We start from the raw sequence: 21979 nt of genomic DNA, 5'->3' as shown, positions 1-21979 counted from the left end.
GGTGTTGTCATGCGAACGCAAAATGTATAGTAAAACGCAAAAAATTTGGGAATATTTAATTTCTTTCGCAAAACCTGAATAAGTAATAGACAACAAGAACAAGACAAGTTTGATGAGCGAACATGAAAAGTCGGCAACACCGGTGGCACATTTGATGAAATTGAATGCACCCTGACTGGTTGCAGTTCAAAATATAGTTTCGCGTTTTCAGTGTTCCACACAGTTATCTGATATTTAACTAGTGACGCAGATTCTTTTCTAACCTTTGTCTTGTAGACATTCTTGTTGCACACTTTCTGGTGCAAAGCAAAGGTTTCCTTTATACCTGATACGTCTAAAGACATGGCAGAAACTAGAAAAGCTCGTATTGATCACTTCTTTCGATGTACTCCAAAACGTGGTGAAGAACGCAAGGCTGTCGGCCTCGCAAGGTGGAAGGAACGTCAAGAAAAGAATTTCGCGTCATGTTTTTCTTTGGCAAATAAATTAAAACTGTATTTTCATTCAAAATCTGTTTCACATTCAAAGGCAGCCCCAAAGGAAATTCAGAAGCCATGCGTTCAAACACAAGAGTCAAATAGTTTACCCAAGAGGTCGTTGAAGAAACCACCTTTCATAGTTCCTGGAAGAATTCGACACAATGACAGTCATCTCCTCCAAGCAGTTCCACAAGTGAAGAATCCACCCAAGAAAATCATATCAACAAAGCAACCTATTAAGCCATCAACATGGTCAACATCAAAACAAGTTTCAAGCAAAATCAATTCAGCAGCAGCTGTTACCAAGACACCTTCAGAAAAAGATGCATGCCCTCAGTGTAAAAGATTTGTTCCTCCAGCAGGTAGAGTAGATCATGTGGCTTATTGACACATTTACTCCATGGTTCAAGTAAATTTCTTCTGGTGGAATGAATTTTTTTATTTACTGTTTTCTTTTAATTTAATTAATTAATTACTTTTTTGTTGTTTATTAGGAATAAAAATACCTGAACAATCCTCTGTAATATTGGCACAGGAAACTGATCAGCAAAATGCAAATTCTGCCAATCCTTTTAAACAGAATTTCCCTTCTGTTTCCAAACCAAATCCTTGGATCACAGTCGATCGAAGAACTTCTGTGCAGAAGCCGTTTAATAGTTTGTTGTCATCTCAAGAGTCGTCAGCTCCGCAAGCCGCGTTTTTCCGTGAAGACGTCACCTACCTGGAGAGCGAAGAAGAGGATGTCGATCCAGAATCAAAACCATGTGACTATCAGAGCATCCGTCATAGTAATAAAGATCAAGTTGCAGTAAAATATCCTATTAAAAAAAATGCTGTTAACTGCAATATCACAGTGGAAGAACAACAAGAGCAATTCACTGTTACAGCGGAAGTTCATCCAGTTATGAATGATCACGACAACAAGAACGACCCGACAAACAAAATAGGGTCTGTAACACTGCCTGAAGTCTGCAAAGCACCCGAGAAGGTAGAAATAGCTTTGCAGTTAAGAGCCCAAATGGATCAAAAGAAAGCACACCTGGATGGATTGTGTAATTTGTGGAGTGGCGCACTTAAAGAAGAAGATGATATACCACAAGATGACGTTGGATCCATTCTCACGGTCATAGGACAGACACAGCAGCTGCAGCGTGAAAGATTTCATCAGTATTCCACTTTGATACTTCAATTTGAGAAGAACACTGCCGAAAAGACAATCACACGAACTGACTTGGAAGGTTTTTGGGAGATGATTTCCCTTCAGGTATCGCTTTAAAATAATAATATTCCACGTCTGCGGAAGACGTACTTACACGTTGTGCATTTCAGGTTACGGATGTAGAAAATAAATTTACGCAACTAGATTATCGACGTAAAGCCGGTTGGAAGTGCCAGGAAAACATTGAATCTCTTGGACGGAAAAAAAGAAACCCTAAAAGTAGAACTCAAAAGAAAAAAGATGCTAGTGAACATGAAATGAAGTCTTCTGGAATTCGATCCCATATAGCGTTGCTAAGAAAAAAACAAGTAGAATCAATGTAAGGCGCTTTATTTGGTTTTTACGTAGCTTTAAAAACTTAACGTTTGTTTTGCAGAACATCTATTGTAGACAATCCAGTCGCTTTCCTGGATCATCAGCCATCGCCGGTGGTTGTTCTTTCTCGTCTGAACGTTGAAGCAAATGATTTTTCACATTTAAAACAAAGTAAGGGGGAAGGCGACACTATGCAACAACCTTACAGCTGCCAGCAAGTCCTTTTATCAACCAAAGTAGAAGGCTGTACTCCGAATAACGACGAATCGGAGACCGTATGTCACAAATATTTACTACGAGAGAGAAAAAAGCATAAATCAGCTACGCATGTCGGATTTTTTTCATCGCCACATCAACCAAACATATCTCGGTTGCGCAGCCACACTGCTGGTATGGCCCCGTTTTTTTTCATGAGGCAAGTATGTGGACGTGGTAACTTTTACATTTATTGAAATAGATTGCAAGGTAGATGAATCCGGCTTTCCAAACTCTTCAGTTCTACTTCCAGAAAATTCTACCACAAATAACGACAAAATAGAAACTCCGAAAGCCGTCAAAGTGCTTCGAATGAACAGGAAGAAGCATAAGTCGGAAATTGACGGTGGATTTTTTTCATCTCCACATGAAACGGATAGTCCTCGGCAACGTAGTCGCTCGACCGGTAATTCCTTTTGAGTATTTTTAATTCACAAAAGTTGGTTTATCTTGTACTTCTTCAAAATAGAATCTGTGCTAGATCAACCATGTTCGTCAGTGGAGCGGTAAAGAATAACGTTGTTGCTATCACAAGTTTTTAAAAGCTGACGAGATCTTTATTGTTTTCGCAGGTGGAAAATGCCAATATCCAGCCGATTTCGCGATAGTCCCAAATTATTTTCTCCAACTGTTAAACAAATTAAAACTCGCAGTGGCCGCGTAAGTCAGTCGCCAGCGAGATTTGGGCAAAATGAGACAATGTCACCGTATTCATTAAAGTCATCCTATTCCCAATATACTAAATTACAGAAGGAAAGTAAGTTTTGAAATAATACTTTTTCTGTTCTTGCAGTACTTAAGAATCCTTTTTTTCTCCTCTTTTAAATACCTAAGACACAGAAAAGTCATCTGAAAATGCTGACCACCTTTCATCAAGTAAGGAAGAGAATAATAACGACGTTAGTAGATTCCCAACAATGCCATCGGAACATGCTTCAACTTAAATTGTATCTTTCGCTGTAAACACGGCTTACGTTTCGTTTTTACGTTTCATTTTCCATAATTTTCCCTTATAAAATATGGAGTATTTCAGTTATAGAGCGTGTCATATTATATCTTACTCCAACAATATAAATGCTGAACACAAGCAAAATTGTATTTCTTTGTTCCGCGGAAATGAGATTCAACCCATATTGTGCCGATTTCCGTAGCCTCTCCGATGGTCATCTTTCCAGTCGTCAAATTGGCGAGCATGAGTAAGCTGTTCTTCTTCATCCTGCTCTGTCTTCCTCTCTTTCTCTAATTCTTCTTTCTCTGCCTGTAAAGCAGCCATTTCTGTGTTTTTCGCTTCATCTAGCAGGGAGCGCGCATTACCAGATGATCCAGCTAACTTTCCATACCTAGTTTCATTTAAATACGTTTTACATAGATGCTCCAAATAGTTTAAATCGTTATTATCTACATACCATCCTTCCTTCATTCGCTGATCAACAAGCTCTTCCACTGTCATTGCAGGAATGCTAGGATACCCTAATCCATAAACTGCCTTTTGCATGGCATCCCTCGTAATGATGATGGGTTTTAGGGGCTTACTAACATATGGAGGTAGTTTCTTGGCATCAGGACCTTCTTTTCTGATTTTATTCAAGTGCTCAACAATAGGCTTTTCCTGAGATATAGATTTCAGTTCTTCAATTGTTGAGAAAATGAATTTTTTCATCAGGAGAATGTAGTAATCCCGTGTTGTGGATTCATCAGAACTAGGATTTTCAAGAGCTCTTTTCAATTCCACTAGTTTTGATTCCAAGTCTTTTGCTTCCCTGAATTTCCTGATCTTCTCTTCTCTTTGTCGAGCCATTTCTTCAAACCCCATTGGGCCAGGATGCCTTGGTGGCTCTTCAAATTTTACAAGCTGATCTCTGTCTGGGATATCTACCCCACCAACAGAATATTCCTTGCACCTCTGTAGAAAGTCTTGAAAATAAACTTCAGCAACATTAAGAATATTCAAACGATCATCAGAGTTGAGTTTGAGGCTCAGGTCTCCCAAAAGCACCGGCAACAGGAAAAACTTTATATCATTCGTTGCAACTTCGTCGACATTTTCATTGCTACTGAAGAGTCCTAGGGCGCTAACAAGTCGTGTTGCATCCTCCAATATGTGAATGCACATTTTAACCTTTGCCTGCCACAGATTTAAATCATGGCATTTAAGAAATGAAAAAATATCAAAATAAAATGTCATTTACAAACCTGGTATTCAAGGCTGTTCGACGGATCCATGGTATCACATAATCCATAATATATTTTTAACCCTTTGTCAAATAACGCTGAAACTGTTTCAGATCCCTCGTCCAAATCTGCCATTTCTGAATTTGTTGTTATTATGACATAGCGCAACGTAGTGTGGTGTTGCGAAACTTATTTTCTTGTTTTGCCAGCGTCTGATAGATGGCGTTTAAGTTGTTTTTCCTTATTCATTGATTAGTGATTCCATTGGACACACTTGCAACATAGTTCAGCATCTGCTCCTATCGCACCGATACCGTCAGAAATTACACCAATAATGATACTGTTAACTTCCATCATATGAAATTGTTACAGCTTCTATATCTTTTGTATGAAAAAAGACTCTTAAGGTTCTGTCTCATGTATTACAAACCCATTATGCTAACTACATAACGCTTACAAAACAATCATATTATCAGTAACTGTCAAACAGTTTTTTACCAGAACGTAATTTGTATTTTTACTAATGTAGAACGTGTTAACAGAAAAAAATTTATGTATTTAGGATTTTATGGATATCAATTATACATGCAAATTGTGAAAACTTCCTTCAAGTTTAATAGTTCAGATAGCTCTGAAAAATTAAATGCCTGATGCCACACTGTTTTTCGGTCTTATTTATAATGTAATAAGAAACTAGTTCAAGTGGAGAAAGAGGAGATCAAGAGGAATGACTTATAGGTAGGCCTAATTGCTTTGAAAGTGTTCCGTAGCGATAGTGGAGTTTCCATTACCGATTTTGCCTCCTGAGACTCAAAGTCCAATACCATAAATATTCATATTGTGTCGTATTTTAACGCACATGACAAATTGTATCTTTAATTCCAAATTAACAGTCTAGATAGGGAAATTTAAATTATCCTCAAATTTCCAGCAATTTCCATTTGAATCGTGTTAGGAAAAAAAAACACCATATGGGTTGCATAGCTGGAAGAAAAAATCGTTTAATAATCGGACGTTGAGGATGGCGGTTTCGGTACATGTTGTTGGGTATTCCCTGACGTGTGGTTTGTTTTTTTAAAGCGTGAGCAGTCTGTCAAGTTGACTTCAAAATAACCGAGTTAAGTAATTGATGGAATCCCCTCCCCTTTAAAACGATCCTAAACGGTTCCATGCAATTTGAAATGCTAATCGATCTTTCTAACTCCACATCTGGTCCATTTCAGCCATACAAAAGAGAAAGAAAAAAAATACTCGTTCCCCATAACTTCTGCCTGGTGTGTTATATCATTTCGGCAAAGCAAAAAAAAAAAAAAAAGGATCCGGATCATCTTTTTACATTTTCTCTAAAAATAGCTCTTCCTGATTTGTTGCTACTGTTCACTTACAACACCAAAACAGGACTTTGTTTTTATTCAAAAAATGTTTGTATAAAGGGCACTTCATAGCATCCCCAGCAGCGTTTTCTTTTCTTTTGTTGGGAATTGTGTTGAAGTAGGCGTGTCAGAGGGTGTGACTACACAAAAGGATGTGGCAGTGTCATCCGCTTTTTGCTGCATTGTTGCATCTATTCTCGAGATCCAATACATTATGATTCTTGTCGGACATCGTGTTGCAGTCAGATCCGCCTACAAATACGCCATATAATCTAGAAAATCATAAATTAAATCGAACGTCTGTTGTACAACATCGACAATGGTTCGCATAAACCCATGCGCGTCGCATTTTCAAAATATGAACCGTTGATCTTTTCCCTTTAGCTTGATGCTTATAACATTATGAGTTTAGAAGTGCCATTCTATCTTGTATTCATTGAACGGGCAGCACATAATATGTGCACGCGAACAACGAAAAAGAAGAAAAAAGAGGAGAGACAACGGCGGAAGACAATTCGGAACTGGGAGATTGATGTGCTTTCCAAAGTGTCCAGGTGGTCCATTCTGCGGCTGCTGAAGCAGATTTTAACGAGGAAAAACACAGACCCGGCGCAAAGCCAAGTTGATCCTGCCCAGGATTAAGAGCGATGGCTGCAAAGGGTGGGGTGGCTTAGGTTGAAACATATAGCAGAATACAGAGTATATATACACATATCACGCGAGGGCTATACTGAAACTTAAACCAAACGTCGATAGTCTTATGAACGAGGGGTTCTACATACTAGGCCTATAGTGAAAGATGATCTGCATGAGAATAAGATTTCTGCAACGGTCTAACGATTGATAACGTTTTGTTCGTCTCTTAACTTTTCTGTTCCGACAAGCGTCTTTGCTTTCTCTAGATGTTGTGCTATACTATTGCACAAAAAAAACAAAGAAGCCCTTCAAGTCTTCCTTAGTGTAACAAATACACTTGCGTTGATCGACAGTTGTTTGGTGGATTTTCTGGGGTTTAGCCTAAAATCTATGCAGTACTAAAAGTAGCAAACAAGCGCATGGTTTTCTTATGCAACTGACGCGTTGAAGAAATTGTTGTTTGATGAACGCCATCAATATTGCATTGACGGTGATGCGTAAAAACAATATTTCATGACAATATTGAGCCTTTAGCTTAAGCAGATTATTTCAAATGGACCTCAAAATCCTTTCGACACGTTCGCTACAAATTACGGGATTTGCAGCAAAGCGGACGAGATCTGATGATCCGAGAAGAACTTGAGGATGAAACCTACGATGTGGTCTATAGTTCTAGTCTTACGATGAAATGACATGTCGTGAAAGGAGCTTACGTGACAATGCACTTAAAACAGGCTCAGACACGATCCGCTAAGGAATCTGTGGTAATTCTTGCATATCTACTCTGTAAATTATTATCCAGAACGAGGAAACAGTTATAAAAAAACGCCCACAGTGGTTGTTCTTGAAACTTTCGTTCAAACATTTCAAAAAAAAACTCTATGCACAAAAATAAGAACAATGTTAGAGGACTGCTTCAAGCTGTTGACGATTATATCTAGCACGTCTTTGTTATCATATGCTGCCACAGATTGGTGAGCATTAAAGCCTCGACGGATTGTACGAGTGTTGAAATACAACTCAGTTGAAGTAGACTGCATTGAAATATCATTTGTTGTGCATCTTGTATGCCATTTGGTTCGTAACTATGATTGTTACTTACAGAGATTAACCAACGGATAATGAAACGCTTGTAAAATGGGTACAGAAGATCTTGCCGCCGCCGACCCGAACTCTGCACACAATTTTATGGCTCTGTTTATCTACCGTATTACAGCCTGTGGATTGCACACAGAAACCAAATACTGCTGGTTGTTCAAATAAAATGCGAACAACACTTCCCGCGGTTTTCTCCGATTTTAGATGATCCTGTCGTACCGTTTTACCTCGATTGTAAATTATACTCGCACGCCATCCCCCTTATAGCGCCATATTGATCGATAAATGCAGCAGCACTGCTGTCGTGGGAAGGCGAGTTAAAACGGTTGTGCTCTGATGGAACTTTCTGAAGTGTTTTTATAGTTTTGCACGATGCTTGTACTAAAAAAAAAAAACTTGTTATACATTGACGAATGCCGTGGAAATAATGGGTCTTTTGTTATAGATTTCAGTGTTCTTGAAAATTGGATTGAAAACCAAAGGATTACAAATCTAAAGTAACGAGATTTGTTTTCACAGTGGCGCGTGCTCGATAGCCCAGAGACAGGCATTTACAATACAAACCAGCCACCCACACCATAGCACTCAGCACGGTACTCAGCATTTTGTGACCGAAGGTGTTTAGATAGGATTTTGCTTTACATATCTCCTGCGCTCTCCGCTCCCTCCTTACTTTTTCTTTGTTACTTTTAAAGAGCGGCCTTGCCCTAGAATTTTGCCACTTATCCGAGAATTTCTTAGGTAGTTAAACAATGTTTCACACGTAGTCCCTAAGAAACTCTTATCGTTTTACAAACCCCTTATTTTAACCATGTCTAAATTTGTAAGGTTCGCTTGCTACTAAAGAGGTGTCTTATCTTCTAATCTCATATAAAATGGATTTAAAAAAAAAGGATAGACCACATTTAGTAAGATAATACCTGCATATACGGCGATGTCTTTTTCCGCGTTTTTATTTTTTATTATTAGGCTTAATGTTGTAAAACAGCTTCAAATCTATAACGTCAATCACATTCGTTGTGAATAGAACTCAATTAGTCGACATTGATAAATGACGAAAATTTTGAGAGAAAAAAAAAATAACGAATACAAATGATCCGAAAAGACGAAATAATAATAATTTCAAAAAAGATATGGCACTACGATACCTCCTCCCTTTTCTCAATTCCCCCCTTGTTTTCTTTCCTCCCTTGCTGCTACTGTATACAGCGCTTTGGGAACGGAGCAAGTGTCGGCCATTTTCCGCTCGGCTACGCGCGCAGTACACTTCACGTCTCTCCCGCCGCCCTTGCCTCTCTCTCTCGCCCCATTTTACCCTCCGCCCATCATCCGCCATTCTTTCTCACTGACTGATAAGGCGCAGTCACAGCAGCTATAGGCTATATAGCTGACGGCCTCAAACAACCTCCGCAAACGAAAAAAAAAAGATATCCAGGCACGCTAAATCATTCAAATGTAATCTGTTATATTTCACCTGCACAGCTGATTAACCCCGACAGTTGCTGACAGTTGAGACACAGACAACATTGCATAATGACATGTCAAAGGCGGACCCCGCACCCCTCGCTTTGTAAGGCCTTCCGCGATGGGTTGTATGCACAGTGATGCTGGGAACGGGCCAGCCTGCGCCTCCAAGTGAGCCTCGTAAAATGATTTTTCTTCTATCAGTGTCATCCTATATTTTTTCCGCTACTCAATCCAAAAGAAAAGACGAGAAAAAAAAAGCTTTACTATCAGCCCTCATATATCCTCAGGAGACTGCGGATATATAAAGTGTCATTCAATCAAGACTTTCATTTATCACGGAGGCTGCAGAATGCACTTGCTGTATCTGCCAGTTTTCCTCCGACCGACCGATGAACGAAATTGGCCTTTCATTGCGCTTCAGCACGTTTTTTATTCTCGCAAGACTGTTGACGCAACGCCGTCATCCAGCCCAGCGGAATCTAATTCTTTTACTCGTCCGAAGAATCGAAACTTGAAGGGGAAAAATATTCCCGACACAATCTGTATAATTCCAATCAAAATTCAGTAGCCTATAAGACATCGTTATCACTAAAGTGCGAAGCTTTTTTAAAAGTAAATAATTTTCTGATATGGACCATAGTGAATAGCCATACTAGGTGACGTTTGTACCACAGGAATCACCTTACTCATTGTTAAACTGAATGTGCACTCTAGAGCACATGGAGGTTTCACAATTTTTGGTTTTTACGTCCACTAGTGGTTTAATACTAATTTCTCGGGCTATTAAACTAGACCTAGTCATATGTAAAGAAGCTTCTACTTTGCTACTAATTCGCTTTGATGATGTAGAATAGATTAGCAGCCACTTCGTGCAACGTGGACGCAAGATGTTATGAAACAAAGCTTACGTTATTTGTCTAATCACGGAAGCCCAATATTAATGCGCGATTGCTACATATAGTCGTAGTCAATGGTCTTTTCGTGATAGAGGCTATAGCACTCCAAGTCCTCGAAAGAAATTTGGCAAACGGCAGTGTAACGTATAGGCCTAGTTTAATTTTTGGTCTGATGAACAGCTATGTAATCCAGCAAAATGCTTTAAGTCACCGTAAGCGAAATGATGAAGACGAGTAAATGACGCAGAAAACAGATGACGAAATAATAGTAAACCGTTTTCGTGCTCTATATAGTCTACCCATTTTTCATAACCGCGTAAATCCTTTAACTGACTACATTATATCGGGCTCTTGCTAAGTGCCCCCGCTTCTCCGTTACAGCTTATTCTCATTTGGAAGTGATGGCTATATTCAAGTCTTAACTTCACAATATATTACGACGGTAAAAACAATGACTGATTTTTGGCTGCAAAAGCTCTATTTGTGTTAACGATTTCAGTTTTCCTCTCACTTTTTTTTCATTTTCTACAAGCAAATTAATGCCTCCTTTTTTTATTGCGCGTTTTACGTGTCTCTGTTAAATCCTTTAGAAGCACATCCTTATCGCCTGTAAGCTACATAGCTATATTTAAAATATTGCTTAGCCTGTACTACAAGCAAAGGATTAACGGTGAGGAAGCCAAAAATAAAAAATAAGAAAATTATTTTTAATTCCCCCTCCCTCTAATAATGATGAGAAGTCTATAGGAAACACAAATAATTTGATGAAGAAATTCTTCGATATGTTCATTTTACTATTTAAAATGGCTGCCCATTTGGTCCTGATGCAAAAGGAACGTACAACTACCCATAAATCCGCAACCTTGTTGGCTAGATGCTCTGTATATACTTTTCGGTTTCATCAAATTGCCCATAAACCTCCCTGCTCCTATAACCTCCCTCCCAACCAAATTAGTAATAAAAACGATGAAAAAAAAACAAGGCTGTGCATGGTATGGCCCATTGTGACATTTGGCTGCATTCTGCTGCAGCATATTTTTTGGATCTATATATACTGTATATACAGTATATATGTTGGTATTGATTTTGGCCTAGCTTTCGCTAACGAGTAAAGTATACGGGAAAGCGAACTACTGGTTTTGGTCTGGTCCTCAATTGTATAGTTGAGAACAAGAGGTTAGTGTGTTCTTTAGCCGAATTTAGAAGTACGACACGCCTCAACGTTCATATCCCTATACTGTTTGATAACTGAAAAAACAAAAACAAAACAAAAAAAGAAGAGATCTACAGCACACTTTAACTTGGAAATAGTGGAGTGTGTGTAGGTACTATAAGGGCAGTGAAATGAAAAAATGAAAAATAAAAGAAAAACAAAAAAACGCCCCTCGACACAAACACAGAACTGGTACTGTACATACAGCATTATATATATATATATATATGTGTGTGTGTGTGTGTATGTGCATGTGAAAGACGATGAGGGGGAGAGTAGGAAAAGATGGTCGGCGAATGTCTGGTCCTAAATCCCACTAGATCCCGCTTTCCGTTCTCTGTCGCGTGCTAAGGCCATGAATAACAGAGAAAAGAGAGAGAGAGAGAGTAGGGAGTAGAGAAAGAGAGCCCCGTTGTAACTCTGATGATATAAAGAATAGCGCGCAGCGGCAGAAGGAGCAGTCAAATCCACAGGGCTATAAGAAAAGCTCTAGGGGATCAAGAACGAAACCGTTTTCAAGCTCCGCCTACTCAATGGCCTCTCCATTCGCTGCTATTGGTCGGAACGAATGACTGAAGCGGGACCGTCAGCCAGGGCAGCCATAGCCCCGTTCCAAACAGCAGACTAAGAATTGGGGGGCTTGCAAGAGGCAATACGTGATGGGCGGCGCTAAGAGTCGGGAGTGGTTAGATCCTTTTGCGCTTATTTCTACGCCGAGTCGATATGGTCTGCCCACCGGCAGCCAAGACCAGTCCAACACCTCACGACCCGATATGCTTCCTGCTGGGTGTGTACAGTAAATATCTCTGTGTATGTGTGTGTATATACTAGGTCGGTAGGGTGGTAGCCTACAAGGTGGCATGATATATTAGCTGCGTCTCGCTTCTAAATCGCAGCCAGAGCCCGGCCAGATTAGAGAGTGAGCTCGGCTCTAATCCGCCGCATTCGGAGCACAGCTTCGCCTCATCACTGGTCTGGTGTGTGCATGTGTTTGGTTCTGTTTCTTTTTCCTTGTGCGTGCGTGTGTGTGTGTATGTGTGTGTATTTCGGCGTGCCTGGCTTTTCCTTACTATAGGCCATAGACTCAAAATCTCTCACTGACATTGGCCACCGCCTATAGCTCAGGCCATATAGGTATTCCAGCGGCTTGTTGGGCTTTAACTCGTACAAACAGTTCCCAGACTGTCCTTTTGCCGATCTCGAATCCACTTTACGAAAAGGCCGAATTGATTTCATTTGGCAACAGCAGGTTTTGGAACTTTCTTTCTTTGACTGTGGCACTGAACTTGCACGGACGATTGAGCATCACTGTTGCCGTCGCCGTGCTGCTCCTAGCTCTTGTTTCTTCTGGCTTTTGGCATTGGCGTTGAACCAGCAAGTTGGCGAGTCATTTCGACGTCGACGCAACAAGCTCCTCCCATTTGCTTGCCTCTTGTCCGTTCATCCGACAGGCTCTAGCGGTACTAGTGACTCTTCCATATCGTATAGCTACTGCTGACTGCCGCTTCAGTTACTACCCCACTCTTTCGTTGCCGGACCGTCTCCGTACAATCCCGCTTAATTCCAACCGGGGGGCTTTGCGGGTTAGTTGAACCCGAGATTCCGACCCAAAGATCCACCGAAGCTTTTCGGGGGTCTTATTTCCAAAGTCCTCGTTGATCGGCATCGAATTGCTGCTGCGTGCTTCTACATCACCACTCTCCCAATCCCGACGACCATAACACCCGAAGCAAAAGAGGACAGAAAAACAAAACAATCGTTTCTTCTTCCTCCCTTTGCAAAATCAAAAAAGGAAACTAGAAAAGAATTCTCTACTTTCTACAAGTGTTTTTTGTTCTCCCTTTTCCCTTTTGCCTGTGAAAGCGACTGCGTCGTGATGGAACTTGCCAATAATTCCTCGAACGGTGGCGGTGGAGGCGGTAACTTGACATCCGATCCGTCGCTCTGCTTACAAGATTTGGTGGCCGGAGTCGGCGGTGGCGGATCGGTGGATCACCACCGATCCATCCCCGTCTCTTACGCTCAACATGCACCGACTCATCATCACCACCACCAGCTGAGCCATCATCATCACTTGCAGAGCATTCAGCATCACCACCATCAATTGCATCATCACCACCTAACGGGTGCTGGTGTCCACCAGGGTGGCGAACCATCGCTGGATCTTAATCAGCATCATGTTTTGAATTCTAATCACCATCACGCAGCCCGACATCTCTCGGCTGCGATGAACGGCGCCGATGTTTCTTCGTTTATGACGTCCACTTCGTCATCGCCGTTCTTGCCGGCAGGCACTGGACACCACCACCATCCGCACCACCCTCAGCATCTGATGGGATCAATGGCAACGGCGGTGGCCGTGGCGGCAGCGGCCACTGCTAACGCCAGCAATAATCATTCCCGAAGACCCATACACAGTGGAGCTCTAGGAGGCCCTGTGCCCACCACTGCATCAGGATCGTCCATCGACAAAATCAAACGAGGTACACTTTGCACTCATTTTCATTTAGTTTTATTGCTTTTGAAATGGTATTAAGACCTTTGTCCCCTGAAATTTGAATCAAATTATGATGAGATTTATTTCTACTACCTTTACACCTAGTCTTCCTTATAGATATATTTTTTGTGCCAATTGACTTGTTTTACCTCAAATGACCTTCATAAAGCTCGTAAAAAGCAGTAGCCGAGTTAACGAAATGAACCGCAAAATGTTTATTGCCTGATACGTTTATAGCTTCCCCCCATGCGTATATCCGATATACCTAATGCACATCGTATTGTGGGTCACAGTGGGTTTCCAATTTGTCGTCCTGATAATGCATCAATATGCGGATATTGACTATCAGATATACATCCTGGTGTATCTCTTTTTTCTCTTTTTCTGTGGTCCGCCACTGAAGGAACGCAAAATCATTAGGCGCACAGGGTTAAAATCAAATAATTAATATAGCGGCTGAAGAGCCAATATAAATCCAAAGTCTTTTTGAGGCCAAGTATAGTTCGTCTTGTTTGCAAGGATGCTGAGTGAGGGATTTAAACTGAACAAGGCCTCCTACACAGCGCTTTTATTTTTATAGAGATAGACCTAGTGGTATTTTGCCGACGGAGATACATCGTTAAATGAGGCTATTGAGATAAATGAACACTGTACGGTGTACGAAGCAAAAAACGGTATATCGTAGCACTGCCAAGTTGAAAAACTTCCATTAGGCATACAAGTCATTGACGCTGTCTACTGGATGGCATCCAAATTGGTTCCATAATTAACCAAAGTTTGAAAACCGTCGGCTGTTTCCAACTTTTTGCAACTGTAAATTCCGTTGGCCATCACTGTAGCCCACTGTAAAAGCAATTTTTTTTAACAATGCACGTTTCATCATTAATCTTTTAGACGAATACCATATTCTCAACTATACGCCACAATTTTGCTGATTTAAAAACCAGGCCTCCGTGTAACAAATGGCGAGAAAATTCCTCTTTCTCCCGGTCGGGAAATTGAATAGAAATGTTTAAAAAAAAAAAGAGAAGGCAAAATGATGGCACTTCTATATAGTTCGTAAGTGTACGGCGGGACATGTGTTCGCGCGTGTTCTACTCGATATTGGTGAGGATTACAGTAGCATCGTTCCCGAGGTATTTTGTTTCTCGCTTTCTCTTGTAACCGCGCTTGCATTGACGTGCCGGTCGTTGCGACGTTCAGCTGTTCAGTTGACAATTTGACAAATGCGACTCAACAAGAGCACTTCATTCTCAGCGTGGCCAAGTCAAAGACAAGGCCGTCAAGACGTAATAGGAACCGCTAATGGTTTTCTCACCAGCGCTGTGTATAGGGTAGCCGTCAATGAGGGAGAACACCAAACGAAGAGGTCATAACACATACCTCCCCAGTTGTTTCGGTTTGGGGAAGGAAATAAATGTACGTAACCGTACTCAAGCGATTCTCAGTAAGGAGCAGCTCTTCCGTTACAGGAATATAAATGTTCTTCCTGGAACCAGAAACCGTTTGTGTTACGGCCGACTAGTGTCAATTGCTGATTGCAAGGGTAAAAATTAGCATTTTTTTAAAAGACATTTTTGTACGGGCATCCGTCATAAAAATGAGTCCATGGCAAATATATTTTTCTAACCAAGTGTAGATAGATCGATTGTCTCCTGACTAATGAAAGGAGAATATGGCGGTTATAAAGGCAGCTTTTTTGCAGCCATAAAATTTGTGTTGAAGGAATCGCGGAAGGGCCATTTGATGAGATTTAGCCACCAAGGAAAGACCATTTTTCCACTTTATTGGACTTTGGGCACGCGCGTTAATGCGCGCGCACCAACAACATATCCCTTGGCATTGGCTATCCCCTTCACCCTTTCATCCAATGTTTGTACACACGTACACCGAGCACAAGTAAAGACCATTGTATACCCTTCAAGTACAAATGCTGCCCCCCCCCCCCCCCCTGCATATAGAATAATCACTAGGTGCGATCTTTTATGTTTTTGGTTTCCTCCAACTGACTCGACAGCTGGTCAGTGGTCAACTAGACTTCCCCACTATAAACAGCAATATACAGTTGCAGGAAAGTAAAAGACAGGAGGTGAAAATAGGAATAAGGGCGGATGACTAAATGACAGTGAACACGACAAGTTTTGGGGTCAATTTCCTGTTGACACTACTTAAGAGATCATCTTATAGGCCCACGACCCTATACATGTATAAACAGCAACAACATCCTTTTTTCATCCGCAACGCGTAGCGGAAATTTACGAATCTTCGTTATATTTGACTCGATGCTTCCGTGTTGGATTGTTTCAACGACGACATAACATGATGGATTGTTTCAACAGAGGCCGATAAGAATGGCAGTTCATCGGTTTTGCAACACCCGCACCATCATCACCAGCAGCCGCCACAGCAACAACAACCCTCGCACTTGGTGGTTGATTCCAACGAGCAAACAGCAGTGGCCTCGGGAGCCGAGGAAACTGACAAGGATGGCCGGAAGAAGCGTCAGCGTCGTCAGAGGACTCACTTCACCTCACAACAATTACAGGAACTCGAGGCCACTTTCACTCGCAACCGATATCCGGATATGAGTACTCGCGAAGAGATTGCAATGTGGACAAATTTGACCGAACCAAGAGTCAGGGTAAGCATCAAATATTCATTATAATTAAGTAGAGGTATTAAGCAGCATCCATTTTTTTAAATTTCCTGATTCATAAAAATTCTAACTGTCAGCTAGTAAATGAGAAGAAAGTAAAACAGAAGCTAAATAATAAAACGGGAAAATGATAATCAGGTGACACTTCGGTTGAGTTTTTTTTTTTTTTTACCCCAAATGTTGTCAAAAAGCAAGGGCGGTTTGTTTCCTTTGAGCTAGTTGTCTACGATAAGAACGGAAAAAAAAAATACGAGAACAAGAGGAGAGCAACAGCAAAAAAAGGAGATTTAGGTTACATGAACATCGGAAACGTTCCCCCTCCCCTCCCGTCTTCGTCAGTGTACAACAAAACTGTATCGAAAACGTAGTTTCATGTTGACCAAGTTATGTTCAGGGCTCAAGCTGTCTTCTCGGTGTAGACTATACCAGTTTGGTTCGGTTGCCGCCTACACTGATTTCTTAATTGTTGGATTAGCTTAAAACATTTCCCATTGCTAACTGACGCTGAACGACATTTTATCACATTAACAACTTGATAACAGTCGCACTAGACTCTCGTTAGCTGTATTTGAGGCAATGTTCTTATAAACATTTGTTTTGTTACCAAAAACAAAAAATCTTTTCTTTTTTATTTAAGATGTTATTGTGAGGTGGAAATATGGCAGGGGTAGCCACAAACTTGCGATTATACCAACGTAAATGAAAAACTATAAATATGAGTTTGAATGGGACAGTACGTAATAAAAAGCTAATGCTGCACAAATTGCGGTCTGCTCTCTCGGGGTGCTGACTAACGCCTTACGTAGCTCAGTTTAGCTTCTGACACACAAACACACACAGGCATACACGTATTTTTGTACATACGACGATCCCCAGGGTGTCGTCTGAGGAACCACAATGAGCTTCCACTTTGACGCTGCCTTTGTCTGGTGCGTCTCTATGTGGACGAGCTACGGTATATACATATAAAGATCTAGAGGGTCTAGCATCATAAGAAGGGGAAGTGCGAGGGGAGCGAGGTGTAATGCTGCGGACTATATTGTGTCGGTTGCAATCACAGCAACGTATATATCCCAATCCCCTTCATGGCACAACCCTCTTTAAATTCCCCTCAAGCTGTATACGTGTGTTGCCCTGTTATATGTGTGTGTGTGTATAAATACTACATTTACAGATGGTTAGTGACTTGGAAAAACAAGATCAGGTCATTTATGTGTGGCTGGTGGCCCAACAGACGGTTATGATGATGAGGTTGTGCGGCGTGAAACTAGATCAATCTGCTTCGTTTCTTTTCCTTTGTCCTCGCAATTTCGTCCCTCCCTATATGTTGTGATATTTGTAGCAAAGATGTATAACGATTATATGCTACAGTGTCTCTTCAACGTAATAGACTTTTGTAATGCGATCATAGTGTATAGGCCTAAACGCGTAGACTCCATTTGCAATCTAGTGTTAGTTGGATACAACCGGATAATTATTGTTCGTATTATTTTTCTTCCGTCAAGGTGTATCCATCCTAATGGGAGTTCATAAGCCCATTTAAGCCTTATTGCGAGGACTGTCCTTTAAACCTGCTTAATCGCTTAAACACACTATCTAGAAATAAGACGACATATTTTGAAAGCTGTGCAATCCAATCGTCAAGATTCTCACTTCTGGTACAACATACTTGTTTAGAGCTAATAAGCGTCTTGGCGTTAGCGCCTGCACCTGTCGCACTCAAATTATATTTATCCTGATGTCGTGACAAACAAATGGTTTTATATTTTGTCATTTAGTCCATATTATTATTGGATAAACGATATAAAAAACGCGATTGCCTTTCTCCGACACACTGATGCAAACAGAGGTTGTTCATTTGCGAACTTGACTTAGGGCGGACGCCAACAAAACGGCTGTTCTGTCAATAAGGCATACACATGCGTATACATTTCATGGCTTAACTTGGTGAGCAAGACCTAATCACTCTACACTTCCCATCTATCTGTCAAAGCACGTCAATGCTGATAAGAATTAACCTCTCAGTTTGAGACGTTGCGCGCTGTTTTCTTTAAATTTTTTACGTTACATTTTATCATCGAAAGAAAATAAGGTAATGACAAAACTAAATAAAACAGGAACTATCAGCTATTGTTGACTTCATCACGCAATTGGCATCCTTTTCAAACGATTAACTTCGTCTGAATCCGTGATGAAAAAATGTAAATGTGTGATTATAGGCGACGAAAATTGATAACAAAAATTCAAACTATTGCCACGACTAACGGTAGTGTAATTTCCCTCTGTTGAAACAGATTAGTATGCACCTATTCAACCAACGTAACAAAGGTGTTGCAATTGTAGACACAGGCGCCATCATTCATAAATTATTGTACAGCCTAAAACCGACACACATACACCCCAAACAAAAAAAGAGAAATAGCCGATGAACATTGAGAAGTGACGTACATAAAATATCGACCGCTTACGAGATAACGTAAAACAAAAGAATGTCTTGTAAGCCAACGCATTCATCCAATTTTAAAAAAAAAATTTCCCTTTTTCTTCCCCTTCGTAACGTGTATTGACTCTTGCCCTTCCCCCTTCACAGCCGTCGACACTACACCAGCTTCTTCTAGTTGCGCTGTGTAGCGATGTGTACGTGTGTATGTTTTTACGGTCGTGTTGACCATGGTATCATTGATAGTGGTGTGTTCCTAATCTTATCTGTTTGTCAAACGCGCCACAACGGGGCTAGGTGCTACATGCTGGAGTTGACTTACAAAAAAACGAAACGCTGTTGTGTGTGTGTATGCTTTCCGAGTCGATTATGATTTATATACCGCGCGCGGCGGCGCATCATCAAAGACCGAGCATTACTGAACACTCGTTTGACAGACGAAAAGGGAAAACAAGACAGACAAGTTAATTCCTCTTGTTATTTATACTGATTACTGATTGTGGTCAGCGTGAAACGGACCAACAGAAGGACTGCTCACGCTATTGTTACATCTCTATAAAGATTACGGTTGTGCGTAAAGTGCCAGTATGCGTCCCCATAAAGATTCGATCCAATTGATTTAGCTATGAAAATTCCACCTGTTCAAGGTTTTATATAACGAACTTAATTTAGAGGATTTTAAAAGACCTGACCTAATAATTGATGGATAATTCAATTCTTATTTATTATTATCGCCACAGGTGTGGTTCAAAAATCGACGCGCAAAATGGAGGAAGCGCGAACGGAACGCAATGAACGCGGCGGCTGCTGCGGCCGCTGATTTCAAGTCTTCGTTTACTCCGCAATTCAACGGCCTGATGCAACCGTTTGGAGCCGCGGCGGCTGCAGCCGACGAGGCGGCGCTCTACGCTGCTGGATATGCCCCGCCGACGTACAACGGTTGGGCTGGAAAAGTTCCCAGTCCCCTTGCCGGGACGGCCAAAAGCTTTCCATGGGGTCTCAACTCAGTGAATATGTCACCGCTGAGTGCGGCCGGATTCAATCCCGTCACTCCTGTCGGTCAAATGGTTAACAGTAGCGCAATCGGAATGTCGACGATGGCTACCATGTCAAATTCCCTCGGCATGGCCAGTCAAGCAGCTGGACCTTGCATGCAACACTACAGCAGTCCGCCAAATCATTACGCATCTTACCGCGAACAGTGCGGACCTCCTCCACCGCCGCCACCATCAGCAACGCCAACCGTTGTCCCGACACCGGTCAGTTCAGCTGCTTTGCGTTTCAACAAGTCCAACAATAACAGCGCCGCCAAAACTAGTAGCAGCAGCAGCTCCAGTAGCAGCACGAGCAGCAGCAGTAGCAATAGCTCATCGGGCCTGCTTTCTGGCTATGGCCAGCAACCGGGCAGTCCTCGCTCTAACGCCGCATTAGCTGCGTGCCAATATGCAGGCGCTGATCGCTCACCTGTCTAATAATTCTTATTCTCAAAAAGTCAGCAGGCGTTTGTGTGATGACTCGAAAAAGACGAGTAAAGATTTTTTAAATTAGACGTCAAGAAACAGAAAAAAAAATTAAGGCCCATTTCATTCTTTATTTGCAGTGGAATACAGAACTGAAGTATCCTGGCCGTTCAATAAATGTAAGGATGTAAATATGTAGCCCGTCGGTCTACGCAATTTCTCCCCCTGTCACCTGCGTTTGATATTGTTTTCTTTCTTTTGGATATGTCATGCAATCTGTTGCGATTCGTGAGTGGCACGGTTTCATCGTGCAATTTCAATCCCGTGCAACTGAATGTCTATACTGTATACATACATTTTCATTTGTCCTAATCATTATGCCTATATTTGGCTCGAGTCTTGTCACCCCATTTTGTTTTGTAATAGTTTTTTTTTTCGTTTGTTTTCATTTTTCTTCATCTAGACTGATACACGATAATATTTAAAACCCGAAAAAAAAAAAAAAAAAATAAAAATAATAACAATAACAATCGCATGTCTAATCATATCGACTCCTCCGACTGTTTATGATTTCGTACGATTCGAATTTAATACGATAGCATCGTGCAATGCAAACAAAAGAAAAAAAAATATAATAGCTGTCCAATATTTCATCGTATTTGATTGCAAAAATGAATAAAATCCATTCGGAAACCAATATATGCACGGCAAGAGTCTTTGTCTCATTTCATTAGCATATTACGCAACACCGCCAAACCTGGTATATATATACGCAGCAGAGATCTATAGCAAGCAATATACGTATTGAAAATGTCAAAGTGAAGGCTGTATAGTGAACCCAGTTGACAAGGGCCAATGACGCCCGGAGAGATGCAACGCGGACAGCCACAACTTTCCTGATTTAATGAAACTTTGATTCCCGGATGGTTTCCCGTGCTCTCTCTGCGGGATAGCTGGCAAAAAAAAAAAAGGTTGTTGCAGCATACGTACCGAAGCAGGGCGCGTGCAGCTTCCTATATTAGATGCTTGCAGTGATGAAGTGTGTCGGGAATCAGAGGTGACAGCTTTTATATTGACATAATCCCACGGCAACACCCTTACTGGAGGCTACATGCACAAAAGACGTAGGCTCCCGACGTTGGGTGTACAAGACCGTTGGAATAGGTTCCCCTCCTATGATCAAAGGGGATCAGACATTCATCCGCACGCGCCCCCTTTATAACATATGCTGATTTGGGGTTCTGTAACCTTCTCCCCACTTTTGCAGCACTTTTCCCCTGCGTTATTTTTATTTATTTATTTATTATTTTTTTACGGGCTTGGAGGACGGGGGTGTTATAGACACAATATTATTCTTTTGCGCCCCCTCCCGCATCCCCTGTGCGGCTAGTAGTACATTTCCACCCTTGATGGCCCTGGACGACACACCCCCTCGAGCCCTACCAGGCGTAATATAAGGAAAAATCACAATTAACTCGACAGTGGCAGCAAATACACATTTTTGTCCCCTTCTACCCCAGCGTGTTGACAGTTCCACTTTATTAAGCCGCTGATTCGACTTATAATAGGCTGCCAAAAGACAAACATTCGTATAAGAAGCGCTTTGCAATACAGAGATTTTTCCGGTGTACAGTGCTTACATTTGTAATTATAACTAGGTAAATGGTACGCTCATTTTTTTGCTAAAGTCGATATAGTTGTTGTGGGACTACAAGATATTTGCACACTAGGCAGCGATTCATAAAAAAATCTATTGTTATTGTCTTTATAACAGCCTCTAATTGCCATTGTTCGTTTCCGAAA

At 41.2% G+C, this 21979-nt stretch overlaps 3 protein-coding genes across 3 annotated transcripts; 2 read left to right on the top strand and 1 right to left on the bottom strand.

The window, feature by feature from the left end:
• The first annotated feature begins 181 nt into the window (after positions 1–181).
• Positions 182–3315, top strand: LOC130686541 (disks large-associated protein 5-like). Its single transcript, XM_059497624.1, has 8 exons — positions 182–841; positions 974–1743; positions 1809–2017; positions 2075–2403; positions 2471–2674; positions 2738–2774; positions 2841–3025; positions 3103–3315. The coding sequence occupies exons 1-8, from the start codon at positions 343–345 to the stop codon at positions 3210–3212; spliced, it is 2343 nt and encodes a 780-aa protein (XP_059353607.1). The 5' UTR covers positions 182–342; the 3' UTR covers positions 3213–3315.
• LOC130686548 (immunoglobulin-binding protein 1-like) lies at positions 3296–4588 on the bottom strand. The gene is made up of 3 exons (XM_057509665.1): positions 4462–4588; positions 3675–4393; positions 3296–3608 (listed from the first exon to the last, which is right to left on the bottom strand). The coding sequence occupies exons 1-3, from the start codon at positions 4573–4575 to the stop codon at positions 3392–3394; spliced, it is 1050 nt and encodes a 349-aa protein (XP_057365648.1). The 5' UTR covers positions 4576–4588; the 3' UTR covers positions 3296–3391.
• A 7319-nt stretch (positions 4589–11907) lies between these two features.
• LOC130686543 (pituitary homeobox 2-like) lies at positions 11908–20873 on the top strand. Its single transcript, XM_057509660.2, has 3 exons — positions 11908–13606; positions 15960–16261; positions 19457–20873. Exons 1-3 carry the CDS (start codon positions 13000–13002, stop codon positions 20186–20188), a joined length of 1641 nt encoding a protein of 546 aa, XP_057365643.1. The 5' UTR covers positions 11908–12999; the 3' UTR covers positions 20189–20873.
• The last annotated feature ends 1106 nt before the right edge of the window (positions 20874–21979 follow it).

Source organism: Daphnia carinata, chromosome 2, assembly GCF_022539665.2.
Source record: "Daphnia carinata strain CSIRO-1 chromosome 2, CSIRO_AGI_Dcar_HiC_V3, whole genome shotgun sequence".
In the NCBI taxonomy this organism is placed as follows: Eukaryota; Metazoa; Arthropoda; class Branchiopoda; order Diplostraca; family Daphniidae; genus Daphnia; species Daphnia carinata.
Note: the sequence above shows the minus strand (reverse complement) of the source record. Positions and strands in the feature narration are given on the sequence as shown.